Source organism: Cyprinodon tularosa, unplaced genomic scaffold, assembly GCF_016077235.1.
Source record: "Cyprinodon tularosa strain WSP-4 unplaced genomic scaffold, ASM1607723v1 ctg1508, whole genome shotgun sequence".
Classification (NCBI taxonomy): domain Eukaryota; kingdom Metazoa; phylum Chordata; class Actinopteri; order Cyprinodontiformes; family Cyprinodontidae; genus Cyprinodon; species Cyprinodon tularosa.
This window is the reverse complement of record NW_024038341.1, coordinates 1-19878: the sequence shown is the minus strand read 5'-3', so window position 1 is coordinate 19878 and position 19878 is coordinate 1. Positions and strand designations below refer to the sequence as shown.

The 19878-nt window shown below is 47.6% G+C and overlaps 1 protein-coding gene across 3 annotated transcripts; it reads right to left on the bottom strand.

The window, feature by feature from the left end:
* Positions 1 to 7129: 7129 nt before the first annotated feature.
* cunh18orf54 (chromosome unknown C18orf54 homolog) lies at positions 7130 to 19732 on the bottom strand. 3 transcript variants are annotated; one of them, XM_038279534.1, is made up of 14 exons: positions 19572 to 19732; positions 19322 to 19489; positions 19066 to 19241; positions 18845 to 18986; positions 18553 to 18720; positions 18346 to 18478; positions 15457 to 15502; positions 15226 to 15382; positions 14259 to 14323; positions 13938 to 14163; positions 13095 to 13240; positions 9565 to 9708; positions 9404 to 9459; positions 7130 to 7490 (listed from the first exon to the last, which is right to left on the bottom strand). In XM_038279534.1, the coding sequence occupies exons 3-14, from the start codon at positions 19192 to 19194 to the stop codon at positions 7250 to 7252; spliced, it is 1653 nt and encodes a 550-aa protein (XP_038135462.1). In that variant the 5' UTR covers positions 19195 to 19241; positions 19322 to 19489; positions 19572 to 19732; the 3' UTR covers positions 7130 to 7249. The 3 variants fall into 3 exon arrangements, with proteins under 3 accessions (XP_038135462.1, XP_038135463.1, XP_038135464.1); XM_038279535.1 differs by having other exon boundaries at positions 13095 to 13237; XM_038279536.1 differs by having other exon boundaries at positions 7357 to 7490; positions 9394 to 9459.
* Between the last annotated feature and the right edge of the window lie 146 nt (positions 19733 to 19878).

Genomic DNA, 19878 nt, shown 5'->3' with positions numbered 1-19878 from the left:
TAGAAGCAATCATCCATTTTATCAGGCTGCATCATTCTATATTCTGCAGCTCTACAATTCTAGATGCCACAACTCTGGGTCCCTCCCCCTGCAGCTGGCATGTGGGGATCCAGGGGCCTCTGGTTTCATTGGTTGGTCCAAAGAATAGAGAAATAAGATGTGGAACAGAAAATGGATGGTTGTTCTGCAAAGCTCCTCTAACGCTCAGACTTTCCTTCATGTCCCTCCTTGGCTTTGCTCTCACACTGAATCCTGATGTTTGGCTCTGGATTCGCCCGTTAACATCTGGATGTTTGGCTCTGAATTCACCCGTTAACATCTGGATGTTTGGCTCCGAATTCACCCGTTAACATCTGGATGTTTGGCTCTGAATTCATCCATTAACATCTGGATGTTTGGCTCTGGATTCGCCCGTTAACATCTGGATGTTTGGCTCTGAATTCACCCGTTAACATCTGGATGTTTGGCTCCAAATTCACCCGTTAACATCTGGATGTTTGGCTCTGAATTCACCCGTTAACATCTGGATGTTTGGCTCTGAATTCATCCATTAACATCTGGATGTTTGGCTCTGAATTCATCCATTAACATCTGGATGTTTGGCTCTGAATTCACCCGTTAACATCTGGATGTTTGGCTCTGAATTCATCCATTAACATCTGGATGTTTGGCTCTGAATTCATCCATTAACATCTGGATGTTTGGCTCTGAATTCACCCGTTAACATCTGGATGTTTGGATCCGAATTCATCCGTTAATATCTGGATGTTTGGCTCTGAATTCACCCGTTAACATCTGGATGTTTGGATCCGAATTCATCCGTTATCATCTGGATGTTTGGCTCTGAATTCACCCGTTAACATCTGGATGTTTGGATCCGAATAGATCCGTTATCATCTGGATGTTTGGCTCTGAATTCGCCCGTTAACATCTGGATGTTTGGATCCGAATTCATCCGTTAACATCTGGATGTTTGGCTCTGAATTCATCCGTTAACATCTGGATGTTTGGCTCTGGATTCACCCGTTAACATCTGGATGTTTGGCTCTGAATTCACCCATTAACATCTGGATGTTTGGATCCGAATTCATCCCTTAACATCTGGATGTTTGGATCCGAATTCATCCGTTAACATCTGGATGTTTGGCTCTGAATTCACCCGTTAACATCTGGATGTTTGGATCCGAATTCATCCGTTAACATCTGGATGTTTGGCTCTGAATTCGCCCGTTAACATCTGGATGTTTGGATCCGAATTCATCCGTTAACATCTGGATGTTTGGCTCTGAATTCATCCGTTAACATCTGGATGTTTGGCTCTGGATTCACCCGTTAACATCTGGATGTTTGGCTCTGGATTCACCCGTTAACATCTGGATGTTTGGATCCGAATTCATCCCTTAACATCTGGATGTTTGGATCCGAATTCATCCGTTAACATCTGGATGTTTGGCTCTGAATTCACCCGTTAACATCTGGATGTTTGGATCCGAATTCATCCGTTAACATCTGGATGTTTGGCTCTGAATTCACCCGTTAACATCTGGATGTTTGGATCCGAATTCATCCCTTAACATCTGGATGTTTGGATCCGAATAGATCCGTTATCATCTGGATGTTTGGCTCTGAATTCGCCCTTTAACATCTGGATGTTTGGATCCGAATTCATCCGTTAACATCTGGATGTTTGGCTCTGAATTCACCCGTTAACATCTGGATGTTTGGCTCTGAATTCACCCGTTAACATCTGGATGTTTGGCTCTGAATTCACCCGTTAACATCTGGATGTTTGGATCCGAATTCATCCCTTAACATCTGGATGTTTGGCTCTGAATTCATCCGTTAACATCTGGATGTTTGGCTCTGAATTCACCCGTTAACATCTGGATGTTTTGGCTCTGAATTCATCCATTAACATCTGGATGTTTGGCTCTGAATTCATCCATTGACATCTGGATGTTTGGATCCGAATTCATCCGTTATCATGTGGATGTTTGGATCCGAATTCATCCGTTAACATCTGGATGTTTGGCTCTGAATTCATCCATTAACATCTGGATGTTTGGCTCTGAATTCATCCATTAACATCTGGATGTTTGGATCCGAATTCATCCGTTAACATCTGGATGTTTGGCTCTGAATTCACCCGTTAACATCTGGATGTTTGGATCTGAATTCACCCGTTAACATCTGGATGTTTGGATCCGAATTCATCCGTTAACATCTGGATGTTTGGCTCTGAATTCATCCGTTAACATCTGGATGTTTGGCTCTGAATTCATCCGTTAACATCTGGATGTTTGGCTCTGAATTCATCCGTTAACATCTGGATGTTTGGCTCTGAATTCATCCGTTAACATCTGGATGTTTGGATCCGAATTCATCCGTTATCATGTGGATGTTTGGCTCTGAATTCACCCGTTAACATCTGGATGTTTGGCTCTGAATTCATCCATTAACATCTGGATGTTTGGATCCGAATTCATCTGTTATCATGTGGATGTTTGGCTCTGAATTCACCCGTTAACATCTGGATGTTTGGCTCTGAATTCACCCGTTAACATCTGGATGTTTGGATCTGAATTCACCCGTTAACATCTGGATGTTTGGCTCTGAATTCATCCATTAACATCTGGATGTTTGGCTCTGAATTCATCCATTAACATCTGGATGTTTGGATCCGAATTCATCCGTTAGTACGTGGATGTTTGGCTCTGAATTCACCCGTTAACATCTGGATGTTTGGATCCGAATTCATCCGTTAACATCTGGATGTTTGGCTCTGAATTCATCCGTTAACATCTGGATGTTTGGCTCTGAATTCACCCGTTAATATCTGGATGTTTGGCTCTGAATTCACCCGTTAACATCTGGATGTTTGGCTCTGAATTCACCCGTTAACATCTGGATGTTTGGCTCTGAATTCATCCGTTAACATCTGGATGTTTGGCTCTGAATTCATCCATTAACATCTGGATGTTTGGATCCGAATTCATCCGTTATCATGTGGATGTTTGGCTCTGAATTCACCCGTTAACATCTGGATGTTTGGTTCTGAATTCACCCGTTAACATCTGGATGTTTGGATCTGAATTCACCCGTTAACATCTGGATGTTTGGCTCTGAATTCATCCGTTAACATCTGGATGTTTGGCTCTGAATTCACCCGTTAACATCTGGATGTTTGGATCCGAATTCATCCGTTAACATCTGGATGTTTGGCTCTGAATTCATCCGTTAACATCTGGATGTTTGGCTCTGAATTCACCCGTTAACACCTGGATGTTTTGATCCAAATTCATCCGTTAACATCTGGATGTTTGGATCTGAATTCATCCGTTATCATGTGGATGTTTGGATCCGAATTCATCCGTTATCATGTGGATGTTTGGATCCGAATTCATCCGTTATCATGTGGATGTTTGGCTCTGAATTCATCCGTTAACATCTGGATGTTTGGCTCTGAATTCACCCGTTAACATCTGGATGTTTTGATCCAAATTCACCCGTTGACATCTGGATGTTTGGCTCCGAATTCACCCGTTAACATCTGGATGTTTATTGATCCGAATTCATCCGTTATCATCTGGATGTTTGGCTCTGAATTCACCCGTTAACATCTGGATGTTTGGCTCTGAAGTCACCCGTTAACATCTGGATGTTTGGATCTGAATTCACCCGTTAACATCTGGATGTTTGGCTCCGGATTCATCCGTTAACATCTGGATGTTTGGCTCTGAATTCACCCGTTAACATCTGGATGTTTGGCTCTGAATTCACCCGTTAACATCTGGATATTTGGCTCTGAATTCACCCGTTAACATCTGGATGTTTGGCTCTGAATTCATCCGTTAACATCTGGATGTTTGGCTCTGAATTCATCCATTAACATCTGGATGTTTGGATCCGAATTCATCCGTTATCATGTGGATGTTTGGCTCTGAATTCACCCGTTAACATCTGGATGTTTGGTTCTGAATTCACCCGTTAACATCTGGATGTTTGGATCTGAATTCACCCGTTAACATCTGGATGTTTGGCTCTGAATTCATCCGTTAACATCTGGATGTTTGGCTCTGAATTCACCCGTTAACATCTGGATGTTTGGATCCGAATTCATCCGTTAACATCTGGATGTTTGGCTCTGAATTCATCCGTTAACATCTGGATGTTTGGCTCTGAATTCACCCGTTAACACCTGGATGTTTTGATCCAAATTCATCCGTTAACATCTGGATGTTTGGATCCGAATTCATCCGTTATCATGTGGATGTTTGGATCCGAATTCATCCGTTATCATGTGGATGTTTGGATCCGAATTCATCCGTTATCATGTGGATGTTTGGCTCTGAATTCATCCGTTAACATCTGGATGTTTGGCTCTGAATTCACCCGTTAACATCTGGATGTTTTGATCCAAATTCACCCGTTGACATCTGGATGTTTGGCTCCGAATTCACCCGTTAACATCTGGATGTTTGGATCCGAATTCATCCGTTATCATCTGGATGTTTGGCTCTGAATTCACCCGTTAACATCTGGATGTTTGGCTCTGAAGTCACCCGTTAACATCTGGATGTTTGGATCTGAATTCACCCGTTAACATCTGGATGTTTGGCTCCGAATTCATCCGTTAACATCTGGATGTTTGGCTCTGAATTCACCCGTTAAAATCTGGATGTTTGGATCCGAATTCATCCGTTAACATCTGGATGTTTGGCTCTGAATTCATCCGTTAATATCTGGATGTTTGGCTCTGAATTCATCCGTTAACATCTGGATGTTTGGCTCTGAATTCACCCGTTAACATCTGGATGTTTAGCTCTGATTGAGAGCGGATGAAGGGATGATAGACAGCACAGGTGAGGGTGGGAAGTAATAGGCAGAACGTTGGTTGGTTGATGGAGAACTCAATATTTACAGCAGATGTTGATCCTGGCCTCCATCAGGAGGTTTCATTGAATGATTTCAGATTAAATGATTTTTGAGTTTTCCTTTTCTAACATTCCAACCTCATCATTTCCAGCTCTGATTTATTTCCCTGCTTGGTTTTCCTGCTCCTTTCATTCTGCTGCTCAGCTCTCAGTCAGCAGATCCTCCATCGATGAACCTACAGGCTTGTTTGTTCCTTTCCAGATGTTCTGGAACCTTCTTATTTATTAGAAAAAAAACCCAGATGTTCTAGAACCTTCTTATTTATTAGAATAAACCTCCAGATGTTCTGGAACCTTCTTATTTATTAGAATAAACCTCCAGATGTCCTGGGACCTTCTTATTTATTAGAAACAAAACCCCAGATGTTCTGGAACCTTCTTATTAGAATAAACCTCCAGATGTTCTGGAACCTTCTTATTTATTAGAAACAAAACCCCAGATGTTCTGGAACCTTCTTATTTATTAGAATAAACCTCCAGATGTTCTGGAACCTTCTTATTTATTAGAAACAAAACCCCAGATGTTCTGGAACCTTCTTATTTATTAGAATAAACCTCCAGATGTCCTGGGACCTTCTTATTTATTAGAAACAAAACCCCAGATGTTCTGGAACCTTCTTATTAGAATAAACCTCCAGATGTTCTGGAACCTTCTTATTTATTAGAATAAACCTCCAGATGTTCTGGGACCTTCTTATTTATTAGAATAAACCTCCAGATGTTCTGGAACCTTCTTATTTATTAGAAACAAAACCCCAGATGTTCTGGAACCTTCTTATTTATTAGAATAAACCTCCAGATGTTCTGGGACCTTCTCATTTATTAGAATAAACCCCCAGATGTTCTGGAACCTTCTTATTTATTAGAAACAAAACCCCAGATGTTCTGGAACCTTCTTATTTATTAGAATAAACCTCCAGATGTTCTGGGACCTTCTTATTTATTAGAATAAACCTCCAGATGTTCTGGAACCTTCTTATTTATTAGAAAAAAAAACCCAGATGTTCTAGAACCTTCTTATTTATTAGAATAAACCTCCAGATGTTCTGGAACCTTCTTATTAGAAAAAAAAACCCCAGATGTTCTGGAACCTTCTTATTTATTAGAATAAACCTCCAGATGTTCTGGAACCTTCTTATTTATTAGAATAAACCTCCAGATGTTCTGGAACCTTCTTATTTATTAGAAAAAAAACCCCAGATGTTCTAGAACCTTCTTATTTATTAGAATAAACCTCCAGATGTTCTGGAACCTTCTTATTTATTAGAAACAAAACCCCAGATGTTCTGGGACCTTCTTATTTATTAGAATAAACCTCCAGATGTTCTGGAACCTTCTTATTTATTAGAAAAAAAAACCCAGATGTTCTAGAACCTTCTTATTTATTAGAATAAACCTCCAGATGTTCTGGAACCTTCTTATTAGAAAAAAAAACCCCAGATGTTCTGGAACCTTCTTATTTATTAGAATAAACCTCCAGATGTTCTGGAACCTTCTTATTTATTAGAATAAACCTCCAGATGTTCTGGAACCCTTCTTATTTATTAGAAAAAAAACCCCAGATGTTCTAGAACCTTCTTATTTATTAGAATAAACCTCCAGATGTTCTGGAACCTTCTTATTAGAAAAAAAAACCCCAGATGTTCTAGAACCTCTCTTATTTATTAGAATAAACCTCCAGATGTTCTGGAACCTTCTTATAGAAAAAAAACCCCAGATGTTCTGGAACCTTCGTTATTAGAAAAAAAACAACCCCAGATGTTCTGGAACCTTCTTATTTATTAGAAAAGAAAAGCCCCAGATGTTCTAAGAACCTCTATTTATTAGAATAAACCTCCAGATGTTCTGGAACCTTCTTATTTATTAGAATAAACCTCCAGATGTTCTGGAACCTTCTTATTTATTAAAACAAACCCCAGATGTCAGAACATCTATAGAAACAAAACCCCAGATGTTCTGGGACCTTCTTATTTATTAGAATAAACCTCCAGATGTTCTGGAACCTTCTTATTTATTAGAAACAAAACCCCAGATGTTCTGGAATCTTCTTATTTATTAGAATAAACCTCCAGATGTTCTGGGACCTTCTTATATATTAGAATAAACCTCCAGATGTTCTGGACCTTCTTATATATTAGAATAAACCTCCAGATGTTCTGAAACCTTCTTATTTATTAGAAACAAAACCCCAGATGTTCTGGAACCTTCTTATTTATTAGAATAAACCTCCAGATGTTCTGAAACCTTCTTATTTATTAGAATAAACCTTTAGATGTTCTAGAACCTTCACCAGGACTTGTCCTGCTCTTCTGTCCTCAGTCTGTCTTCACAATCCTGAAACTAAAACCGTTCTTCTCCAGATGTTTCTCCTCCTGTGTGAGCTGCTGTTCCAGCTCCTTCCCCGTCTCATCAGGAGCTGCACCCATCCTGCTCAGCAGCCGTTCAGTGGAGGAGGAGTAACGTCCTTCATCTTCATCCTTCTCCTCATCCCTCCGTCTGCGTTCCTGTCCAGGTTCTTCCACCAGCAGCTTCAGACGCTTCAGGTGATGCAGAGCTCTGGAACATCAACAAACATCCAGGAAGCAAATCAGACGTCTTTGTTCTCTGAACTGCTTCTCTAGAACCTTAAAGGACAATTAAAGCCAAAGTTGGACAAAAATGATCCTTCATGAAGTTTCATCTGCTGTAAGAGAAATCTGGACCTCCTGGAGGTGGGGGGGTGCAGAGGCTCTCCACAGCTTCACAGAAAATGACCTTTTTATTCCCATAAAAACGATCCTGATAAACCAGACTAACAGAGAGATTAAATGTGTAATCTAGTGCAGAGGGGGCCGCCGTTGGCCCTGGCCGCTGCAGAGGGGCCGCCGTTGGCCCTGGTTGCCGTTAGCCTCGTAGCTACAATGGTTGTCGCGGTCCTCTCAACTTTAGAAATAGTTTTTTTAATCACGCGGTAAATGGACCATATAGTGACGCTTTAAAGTATAATTTTCTTGCCTAAAATGATCTTAAAACGTCCTTTTATTGAACAACAGAAAGAGAAGTTTTAACTTTCAATGGAGCGCTTCATTAGAAGCTGCTGCTGTGACGTGCAGCTTTGTCGTCCCGCCATCAAACCCCGCCTGCTTTGCATCCAGACATTCAAAACACATCTCCGCGTTGTGATTGGCCCACCAGTTCTAGGGCCGGGGCATTGATGGAGGCTAGACCACTCACAGGCAAAGATGATTCTGGCCGCTGGCAGGTGGGGCTGGTTTGCTAGGCTACATAAAAAGCCAGAATATTTCTCAAGGTTTGTTATTGTTAAACGTTTAACCACAGTGTTTGTTTTGACCCTGACAGGACCTTCACAGATAAGAGAGAAAAACTGTCCAGATCAGAACAGGGCTGATTACCAAGCAGTAAAGGCCGAATGATGAACTGTTCTCTTTAAAAACAGAAAAACATAAAGCGCCCACTGGGTGAAATCCATCGACCTCCGTTTATTTAACTGGGTGTGTGTGTGTGTGTGGCCATGTCTTTAATACCTGGTGGGGACAATTTCCTAGTAATATGCTACATTTTGGGGACTCATAGGTACTTAGGTACAACAACTGGTCCCCATAAGGAAAGTTTCTCTTCTTGGGGTGGGGGTTAGGTTTAGGACTAAGGTGTGAATTGAGTTTAGGTTAGGTTTAGGGATAGGTATGGGTCGGTAATGGTTAGGGTTAGGCCATATAAATTAGTGGGAAATGAATGGAAGTCAATGGAAGGTCCCCACAAGGATATTGTGACACAACATGTGTGTGTGTGTGTGTGTGTGTGTGTGTGTGTGTGTGGAGGCTCAGATCTTGCCAGAGTTAACAAAGGTTAAAAAGTTTCTGCAGCACTCGAGGTTTCTTAGAGCTCAGTGGCTCCATCATCCTTCAGAGGAAGAAGTTTGAGACGAGCAGAACTCTTCCTAGACCTGGCCGACCAGCCAACCTGAGCAACAGTGAAAGAGGTAAAGAAGAAGCCAAAGATCACTGACTGAGCTCCAGACATGCAGGAGGGAGAAAGTTCCAGAAAGTCTAATCTCACTGCAGCCCTCCACCAGTCGAGGCCTTATGGCAGAGCGGCCCGATGGAAACCTCTCCTCAGAGCAGGACAGATGAAAAAACACAGGAAGGACTCCCAGACTATGAGGAAGAGGATTTGTGATGTTAGTTCTAACCGAGGGGCCGGGCGGTTCGGTCCCCGAGGGGCCGGGCGGTTCGGTCACCGAGGGGCCGGGCGGTTCGGTCAGCGAAGGGCCGGGCGGTTCGGTCCCCGAGGGGCCGGGCGGTTCGGTCAGCGAAGGGCCGGGCGGTTCGGTCACCGAGGGGCCGGGCGGTTCGGTCACCGATCAGCCGGGCGGTTCAGTCACCGATGGCCCAGGCGGTTGGCTCCACCAGAGCAACTTGAGCTTTGGACCTAGAGCCCAAACGGAGGTCAGGGTTCTGACCTGTAATTACCTCTGCAGGGACGGACTGCCTGGAAAACTCTGCAGATCTGCTTCACCTTCGACTGCCTGAAACACAGAAGGTTAGATCAGAGTCAGAACTGAACACCTGGAGCAAGCTTTGCTCTCTGAAGAGGTTCTGGTGCTGGGCGGGTCCAGGCCGGGTGACTGCACCTCTTTCTCTGGCGTCTTTAGACAGTCGATGCCGACTGGCCGCCTCTGAAGCTCCGCCTCCACAGCCTCCAACCTGAACAGCAGCTGTTTCATAGCCTCCAGTGGTCCAGGCTGCTTCCAGCTGCTGTTTCCGTGTCCGAGGATCTGGAAGAGGAACCAGAACATTTTATCTCTCCTCCTGGTCTGGTTTACCACCAGTTTACATCTAGAGAGTTCAGCATCCATCCGTTTCCTGCTGTGAGTCAACTGTAACGGTTGCTAGGGAACAGAGTGTATGGCTGTAAAAGCCGTGGAAGGCTGGACCTGTTTGAATCCACAGCCTTACCCCTTGCTCACACTGGCTCCGGTGCGGTTACCGAGCCGACGGAGACCGCAACTCCCGCACACCCCCTCTCACACCGCCCTTTTGACTACGGTGCGGTGCGGCTCTGCGGCTCTGGCAACAGGTCCGGAGATTTAACTCGCGAGAACAGAAGTTCACTTGAGTTCAAGTAACTTCACGCGATAACACGGCCCAAATAAGGATATTTGCGAGAGCTTGTTGCGGAGGGCTCCGGCACGCCGCAAGGATAGCTTTCTTGCGGAATTTTCTGCAGCGCCGGAGTGTCTCGGTAACCGCAGCCGGACAGCTCAGCAGCCGGTGAGAGAGGTTTACGTCTTTTTAATGACTTGGAATCACTGCGGCGCCGCACCCACCGCACCGCAACGGCAAGACCGGAGTCGGTGTGAGCCGAGGGTAAACTCTTCCGTTCTCCTCATTTACATAGACTTCAAAGAACAGTTCAGGTGGACCGGGTCCATGCAGGACCCAGTTCAGGTAGACCAGGTCTATGCAGGACCCAGTTCAGGTAGACCAGGTCTATGCAGGACCCAGTTCAGGTAGACCGGGTCTATGCAGGACCCAGTTCAGGTAGACCAGGTCTATGCAGGACCCAGTTCAGGTAGACCAGGTCTATGCAGGACCCAGTTCAGGTAGACCAGGTCTATGCAGGACCCAGTTCAGGTAGACCGGGTCTATGCAGGACCCAGTTCAGGTAGACCGGGTCTATGCAGGACGCAGTTCAGGTAGACCGGGTCTATGCAGGACCCAGTTCAGGTAGACCGGGTCCTTGCAGGACCCAGTTCAGGTAGACCGGGTCTATGCAGGACCCAGTTCAGGTAGACCGGGTCCTTGCAGGACCCAGTTCAGGTAGACCGGGTCCATGCAGGACCCAGTTCAGGTAGACCGGGTCCTTGCAGGACACAGTTCAGGTAGACCGGGTCCTTGCAGGACCCAGTTCAGGTAGACCGGGTCTATGCAGGACCCAGTTCAGGTAGACCGGGTCCTTGCAGGACCCAGTTCAGGTAGACCGGGTCCTTGCAGGACCCAGTTCAGGTAGACCGGGTCCTTGCAGGACCCAGTTCAGGTAGACCGGGTCCTCTCTAAAATTGAACAAATCCAGAGAGTTTTCTCCTCCTCCGTCTTGCGTTTTGTCCTCCTTCCTCCCCTTCCTCCCCCCCTCCCTCCCTGACGTCTCCATCTCAGGTTTTTCTCACGTTATCGTCCATCAGGTTGATGGATTATCAGGTTTTTAGGTTGCCATGGCGGCGCTCCGAAGCAGCGGCCAAGAACGGCTCCTCTAGACAGTTTCTATAAGTTCACATAATATGCAGCTAAATGTGATACAGACCAGACAACAAACCTGCATCTATGATCGCCAACGGCTGCAGAGGGGGGCTACCTGCGAAGCTAAGGAGAGGCTGCAGAGGGGGGCTACCTGCGAAGCTAAGGAGAGGCCCCAGAGGGGGGCTACCTGCGAAGCTAAGGCGAGGCTGCAGAGGGGGGCTACCTGTGAAGCTAAGGAGAGGCTGCAGAGGGGGGCTACCTGCGAAGCTAAGGAGAGGCCGCAGAGGGGGGCTACCTGCGAAGCTAAGGCGAGGCCGCAGAGAGGGGCTACCTGCGAAGCTAAGGAGAGGCTGCAGAGGGGGGCTACCTGCGAAGCTAAGGAGAGGCCGCAGAGGGGGGCTACCTGCGAAGCTAAGGAGAGGCCGCAGAGGGGGGCTACCTGCGAAGCTAAGGAGAGGCTGCAGAGGGGGGCTACCTGCGAAGCTAAGGAGAGGCCGCAGAGGGGGGCTACCTGCGAAGCTAAGGCGAGGCCGCAGAGGGGGGCTACCTGCGAAGCTAAGGAGAGGCTGCAGAGGGGGGCTACCTGCGAAGCTAAGGCGAGGCTGCAGAGGGGGGCTACCTGTGAAGCTAAGGAGAGGCCGCAGAGGGGGGCTACCTGCGAAGCTAAGGAGAGGCCCCAGAGGGGGGCTACCTGCGAAGCTAAGGCGAGGCTGCAGAGGGGGGCTACCTGCGAAGCTAAGGAGAGGCTGCAGAGGGGGGCTACCTGCGAAGCTAAGGCGAGGCTGCAGAGGGGGGCTACCTGCGAAGCTAAGGAGAGGCTGCAGAGGGGGGCTACCTGCGAAGCTAAGGAGAGGCCCCAGAGGGGGGCTACCTGCGAAGCTAAGGAGAGGCTGCAGAGGGGGGCTACCTGCGAAGCTAAGGAGAGGCCCCAGAGGGGGGCTACCTGCGAAGCTAAGGAGAGGCTGCAGAGGGGGGCTACCTGCGAAGCTAAGGAGAGGCCCCAGAGGGGGGCTACCTGCGAAGCTAAGGAGGCACTCCATGACTGTTTTAAACGCTCTGACTGGAACATCTGATAACTTATTAAATATTGATGAGTCTGCCATGACTGTCAGCCTCCATCAGCCAAGGCATTGAGGACGTCAGCATCACTAAGAGCATCACCACCCGGCCGACCAGCCACCCTGGATAAATGGAGACGTCCTTCATCACAGATACCCTCACCTGGACTGGAAACACCACCTCACTGGTCCAAAGGGCCCAGAAGCGCTTGGACTTCCTGCCCCCCCCCCCCATCCTCCCCACCTTCTCCAGAAGCACCATAGAGAGTGTTCTGCCCCCCCCCCCATAGAGAGCGTTCTGAGCAGCTGTCTCACTGTGTGGTGTGGAGGCTGCAGCGCCTCAGACTGGAAGAAGGTGAGAACAGCAGAGAGGATCATGGGGGCTCCTCTGCCCTCCATTAAAGACATTTCATCCCAGCGCTGCGTGTCCCGTGACATCATCAATGACCCCCCCCCCCCCCCCCCCCCACACACAAAGGACTGTTCTCCCTGCTGCCCTCTGGGAAGAGGCTTCATTCAATGCAGGACCAGCAGGTTCTGCAGCAGCTTCTTCCCCACCGCCATCACACTGAGGAATGATTGTAAAATGGGTTATTGGATTTTATTATATTTATTATATTTTATCATTATATTTAAAAAAAAGAAAATGTTAGAACTGTAAATATACAGTCATGTTTATATTAATGTTTTTATATATATTTTTTAACGATCTTTCAAGGCTGCACTTTTAAAAAGATGAAAGGGACCAGAGAGCTGCTCCAAAATAAATGTCTTTGTGTTTCAAACTAAAAGACGAATAAAACCTGAAGATCTAAAAACATCTAAAGATCAACCAGAACCAGCAGAGGAGACCATAGAGGAGGAACCTTGGTATCCTGGTGGTTCTGACCAGCCTCCAGCTCAGCTGCTGCTGTGAAGGTCCGACATGGCCGGGTTAGAGCGGGAAAGTTCTGATCGGGCCGATGGCGCCGAGACCAGGAGAGCGGCAGGTCATCCGTGCCGACAGACGCTGCTGAAAGAGAGAGCAAAGGTTTAAAGGCTGGGTCACATTTCCTGCTGCTTCACCTGGTTCTGTAGCCTGGGTGCCATTCCGAACTTAGTCCCGCCCACAACGTTTGAGGTCGGGAAGTTCGGTCTGGCATTGCTCCATAGTAGCGCGAGTATTATCGCCCACTGTCAGGCGATCCAATCAAATTGTCAGGGCGGGCTTTATACGATGATGGACAGATGATCAACAGCAACGTAATCAACCATGTGACCAAAGTGCGCTTGGGTGACAACAACAATGGCTGCCGCTGGAGAGTTGAGGTGAGTAGATTCTGCTATTAGGTCTGTTCTAGAAGATATCGACAGCAAATTAATTTTAAAAGAGGAACAGAGAAACGCGATCAAGTCTCATTTTCTTATTCTGGGCGTGAAACTGCACGCTTTGATTTTTGTGGACAACAACTATGCGTCGCTTAACATACGTCACACACTCCGTTGCTCTGATTGGTTGTAGGTCTATCCAATTGAGTGCAGCTCTATGGAGCAGCATCAGACTCATTCTGACTAGAATGGAGTCGGACTACGTCAGGCTACTGGTTCTGGGCTCTGACGGCCCGCCGGGTCAGAACCGGGTCAGACATAAACCCAGAAACTCAACAAGTTCTTGGTTTTTTTTCAACCCGGTTCTGATCCGTTCTAATGTGACTGAGGGAAAGGCTCACCTTGACCTGCAGAACGTTCTGCTCCTCCAGAACTCAGCGAGTCCAGCACCTGATCGGCCTTTTGGATCAGCGCCTCCATCCTGTTACCGGGCAGCAGAGCCAGCGACCCGGTTCTACCTCTGAACCAAGCCGCCGGCTCGTCAGAACCCGTCCCTCCTGCAGCCATGGCAGAAATCTGCTGGGCCAGCTGGAGCCTCAGAGCCCGGAGCGTCTCCTCACCTCCGACCTGAACAGAACATTTGAAGACCGGATCAGAACCATCTGAGCTTCAGCACCAGCAGCAGCTCCAACATCTCAGAACCTCTCCATCCTCCGGCCCACCTGTCTGGGTCCAGCCTGTGGTTCCTCAGCCTCCGTCCAGCCTGGATCTTCACCTCCTGGAACATCTGAGGAAACAGGAAGAGGCGCTAGGTTCTGGACCGGTTCTACTGGAGACACAGACCATCTAAACCCCCCTAGATCCCCTCATATGGACCCAAAACATCCCTGAGATCCTCTGGAAGGTCAGATGGTACCGAGACAAAACCAGATGGGAGCCGAAACGGGCCTTGATGGATTTATTCCCTCCTGTGGCTCCATGAGTTCTCCAAGTGTTCTCAGAGTGTTTTCCATGTGTTTGCTGAGTGTTTTTCCGTGTGTTCTCCGCATGTTCTGCATGTTCTCCGTTCTTTTATACACTTCGGGTGAAGAAAATGGAGCAAACCGCTCTAAACGCCATGTGATGTCACTGCGTGCCTCATTCCAGGGAAATCTAGCGTTTGCTCGCCAACGCAGCACGCTGCATTTCTACGGTAAAAAAGGCTTTTGGTGGTTTGATGGAAATTGTTTGTGTTGTTTGCTTTGCGTTGGATTTCAGACGCCAGCAGGATTCAACCGAAAGAGGAAGTGGAATCATTGTGATCTCATCACGCCTGCATGTGTCAGAAATGTCCTGAGATTAGACCTATAGACTGCCGGAGATAGGCTCCGCCCCCCATCGCAACCCTGACAAGGACCTAGTGGGAGAAGATGGATCCATCACTCTTTCTCCTTCCATTTCCTGTGAGGTCTCCTGGCGCCACCTTGTGGCCGCAGGCTGCTTTGGAAACCAGCTGTAGTTCTGCATCAGGAACAGAGGCTGAGGCGTGTGGAGGGAATAAGAACCTTCATCCATGTTCGGCTTAATGAACCGGTTCTGTCCGGTTTGGAGCTCCTTTAAAGCAGCTATGAAGAATCTTCAGATGTTTGAAGGTGTTCTGGAACCAGCTGAACCAGGTTCTACTAACTAGTTGGGCAGTAGGGTTCATACCTGGCTGGTCCCGCAGCTCCGGGTCGCTGACGCTGCAGTGCCGCACCCAGGCCGGGTACTGCAGGTCCGGCAGGCTGCTGATCTCAGAACCGTCCATGTGGGCCTTGTTGCTGGTCAACCAGTGGGGGAGGTGGAGATCTGCAGCTGTCAGAGGAGACTGAGGAGACAAGTACGGTTAGGACAGAAACTCTGAACCCAGAGGAGCATTAATGAGCCCAGGAGAACACCTACAGAACCTCTGTCCACCGACGGGTCCGACTCCGGTTCTCCTCTGTGCCTGGAGGACAGGGCATAGAAAAGACAAGCAAAGGATCACCTGACCAGTTCTGACCTGTTCCGACCTGTTCTGACCTGTTCTGACCAGTTCTGACCTGTTCTGACCAGTTCTGTTTGAACAAGAATACCAGAACCGACCCGTTTAGTTCAAAGCCGGATCCAGTTCAGAAAAAACAGAACCATGAGAAACAAGGAGGTGGATCAAGATCCTGGACCGGACTGGAACAGGTTCTCCTCTATGGACCAACTCCTGTTCCATCCATCCATCATCCATCATCCATCCATCATCCATCCATCCATCATCCATCCATCCATCATCCATCCATCCATCATCCATCCATCCATCATCCATCCATCCATCCATCATCCATCCATCCATCCATCATCCATCCATCATCCATCCATCCATCATCCATCCATCATCCATCCATCATCCATCCATCCATCATCCATCCATCCATCATCCATCCATCCATCCATCATCCATCCATCCATCCATCATCCATCCATCCATCCATCATCCATCCATCCATCATCCATCCATCCATCATCCATCCATCCATCCATCCATCATCCATCCATCCATCCATCATCCATCCATCCATCATCCATCCATCATCCATCCATCCATCATCCATCCATCCATCATCCATCCATCCATCATCCATCCATCCATCATCCATCCATCATCCATCCATCATCCATCCATCATCATCCATCCATCCATCATCCATCCATCATCCATCATCCATCCATCCATCATCCATCCATCATCATCCATCCATCATCCATCCATCATCCATCCATCCATCATCCATCCATCCATCATCCATCCATCCATCATCCATCCATCCATCATCCATCCATCCATCCATCATCCATCCATCCATCATCCATCCATCCATCCATCATCCATCCATCCATCCATCATCCATCCATCATCCATCCATCATCCATCCATCCATCATCCATCCATCCATCATCCATCCATCCATCCATCATCCATCCATCCATCCATCATCCATCCATCATCCATCCATCCATCATCCATCCATCCATCATCCATCCATCATCCATCCATCCATCCATCATCCATCCATCATCCATCCATCATCCATCCATCATCCATCCATCATCCATCCATCATCCATCATCCATCATCCATCCATCCATCATCCATCCATCCATCATCCATCCATCCATCCATCATCCATCCATCCATCATCCATCCATCCATCCATCATCCATCCATCCATCATCCATCCATCCATCCATCCATCATCCATCCATCCATCATCCATCATCCATCACCCATCCATCATCCATCCATCATCCATCCATCATCATCCATCCATCCATCCATCATCCATCATCCATCCATCCATCATCCATCCATCATCATCCATCATCATCCATCCATCCATCATCCATCCATCATCCATCATCCATCCATCCATCATCCATCCATCATCCATCCATCATCCATCCATCCATCCATCATCCATCCATCATCCATCCATCATCCATCCATCCATCATCCATCCATCCATCATCCATCCATCCATCATCCATCCATCATCCATCCATCCATCCATCCATCATCCATCCATCCATCATCCATCCATCCATCATCCATCCATCCATCCATCATCCATCCATCCATCATCCATCCATCCATCATCCATCATCCATCCATCATCCATCATCCATCCATCCATCATCCATCCATCATCCATCATCCATCCATCATCCATCATCCATCCATCATCCATCATCCATCCATCATCCATCCATCCATCCATCCATCATCCATCCATCCATCATCCATCCATCATCCATCCATCCATCATCCATCCATCATCCATCCATCCATCATCCATCCATCATCCATCCATCCATCATCATCCATCCATCATCCATCCATCATCCATCCATCATCCATCCATCCATCCATCATCCATCCATCATCCATCCATCCATCCATCCATCATCCATCATCCATCCATCCATCATCCATCCATCATCCATCATCCATCCATCCATCATCCATCCATCCATCATCCATCCATCCATCATCCATCCATCATCCATCCATCCATCCATCCATCCATCATCCATCCATCCATCATCCATCCATCCATCATCCATCCATCCATCATCCATCATCCATCCATCCATCCATCATCCATCATCCATCCATCATCCATCCATCCATCATCCATCCATCATCCATCCATCATCCATCCATCCATCATCCATCATCCATCCATCCATCCATCATCCATCCATCCATCCATCCATCATCCATCATCCATCCATCCATCATCCATCCATCATCCATCCATCCATCATCCATCCATCCATCCATCCATCCATCATCCATCATCCATCCATCAATCCATCCATCCATCATCCATCCATCATCCATCCATCCATCCATCCATCCATCATCCATCCATCATCCATCCATCATCCATCCATCATCCATCCATCCATCCATCCATCATCCATCCATCCATCCATCCATCCTTAGAAGAACTGATCAGTCCTCCATCATTGGTCCCCCCCCCCAGCCTGTGCTGCCTCTCTCCTCTTCCTGTGAATCTGTCCCTGCAGCAGGATTACAGTTCTGGGTCCTGGACCTCCAGAACTGGGACCATCTCTAATTATGCTGCAGATCATGAACCAGACTGAAAAAACCAGGATGGGGGAGACGGTAGCCTCAGCTGCAGGTCAGAGATCTTTGGGTCCACGATGTGGACCTTAAAGTTCTGGCTGTGATCCGGTTCAGATCATTAAGGATTCTGGACATCCACACATTTCAGCTGATCTGAGGAGACTAACCTGGAGCTACCGGCAGGGGGACAGTTCTGGTCCAGGGTCCGGTCCAGGGGCTTCGGGGCGACACGGCTGCTGCTGAGCTGAGCTTGGGTGGAGGGGTGGAACATTTGGGACGTTCCTGAGCGGGACAGCAGACCTGAGGACAGAGAGCACGGTTTGATTCCCATCAACCAGAGTTCTACTGCCTCTGGTTCTGGATGTGAGCCGGACCTTGCATGAAGGCAGAGGTGTGGGTGATGGGCATGGAGCCGTCGAACGGGATGGCCAGCAGCTCGTCTGTCGTCATGGAGACCCGGTCTCGGTTCTGGCGATGACGGGGCGAGCTGACGGGGAGGTTCAGGAAGTCCAGCTCCCGTTCCGTCAGACGCTCCCTGAGGACTGCGGATGAAACAGAACCCCCCCGATCAGAACATCCTGTTTCCAGCCCCAAACAGAACCGGACCTCCAGCTCAGTCCGCTTACATCAGCAGAACCCGTATTTACGCAGCGGCTCGGATCTTACCGTCCCTGTTTCTGGGCCGGACCGCTCTGGGTTTCCTCGGCGTGGCCAGAACCAGGGGTCCAGTTACCGTCCGGCACCTTTGGCAGCTGCCATCAAAATCTGCGATGTAGGCTTCCAGCGCCGCAGAGGCGGAATCGTAGATCTGCAACCAGGCAGAGTTTGCATGTTCAGAACCATCAGGCAGAAGCAGCCGGTGTCTGCATGAAGCGTCAGAGGAGAACCTGCTCTCCATATTGGAAGGTTCTGCTGAGCTCAGGCGGCTGCAGGCTGCTCCTCAGGCGCCCAGAGCTGGACAGCAGGGACGTCACGGTGGACTCTGGGGACACGCAGTCCTCCTCAGGCGACTCCATCCTTCAGCAGAAAGACGGATCCTCCATGATCCAGAACATCCTCAAACCTGAGAGACAGCAGACAGGTCAAAGGTCAGCAGCAGGCCAGGCTTCCCTCCTGCAGGTTGATAGATCTGCTCCGGTTTACTTCTAGAGTAGATTTTCTAGCCAGCAGATGTCTGGAAGCCTGTGAGTCTGGGACCACCTGCCTGATGGCGTCATGTGAGCAGCCTCCCAAACGCGGCTAAACTGATCAGTTAGTCAGTTAATGGCAGGTCGCCACGAGGCCACCAAACGTTTGATGCTGATTTTATACCTGAAACAAAAAATCAGCATCAATGAAAAATTCAGAATATATTGAAGGAGCAACAGAACGAGACTTCAGGTCAAACTGTCACCTTAAACCACGTCAGTATGGTGGAGAAACCCCGAGCAGGCGGCACACGTCCAATCCATGCCCTGCACCAACCATCAGGCACGGAGGGGGCGCTATCATGCTGTGGGGCTGAACCCTCTGGTCTGTAGGAGCAGAAAGTCACTGAAATAGAAAAGCAGCATTTTTCAAATTTAACATTTCAGTCAGGCATCTGAAAAGTTTTTAAAGTGAATTATTAAAGAGGAATTATACATTCTATTTATTTATTAAAGAGGAATTAAACATTCTATTTATTTATTAAAGAGGAATTAAACATTTTATTTATTTAT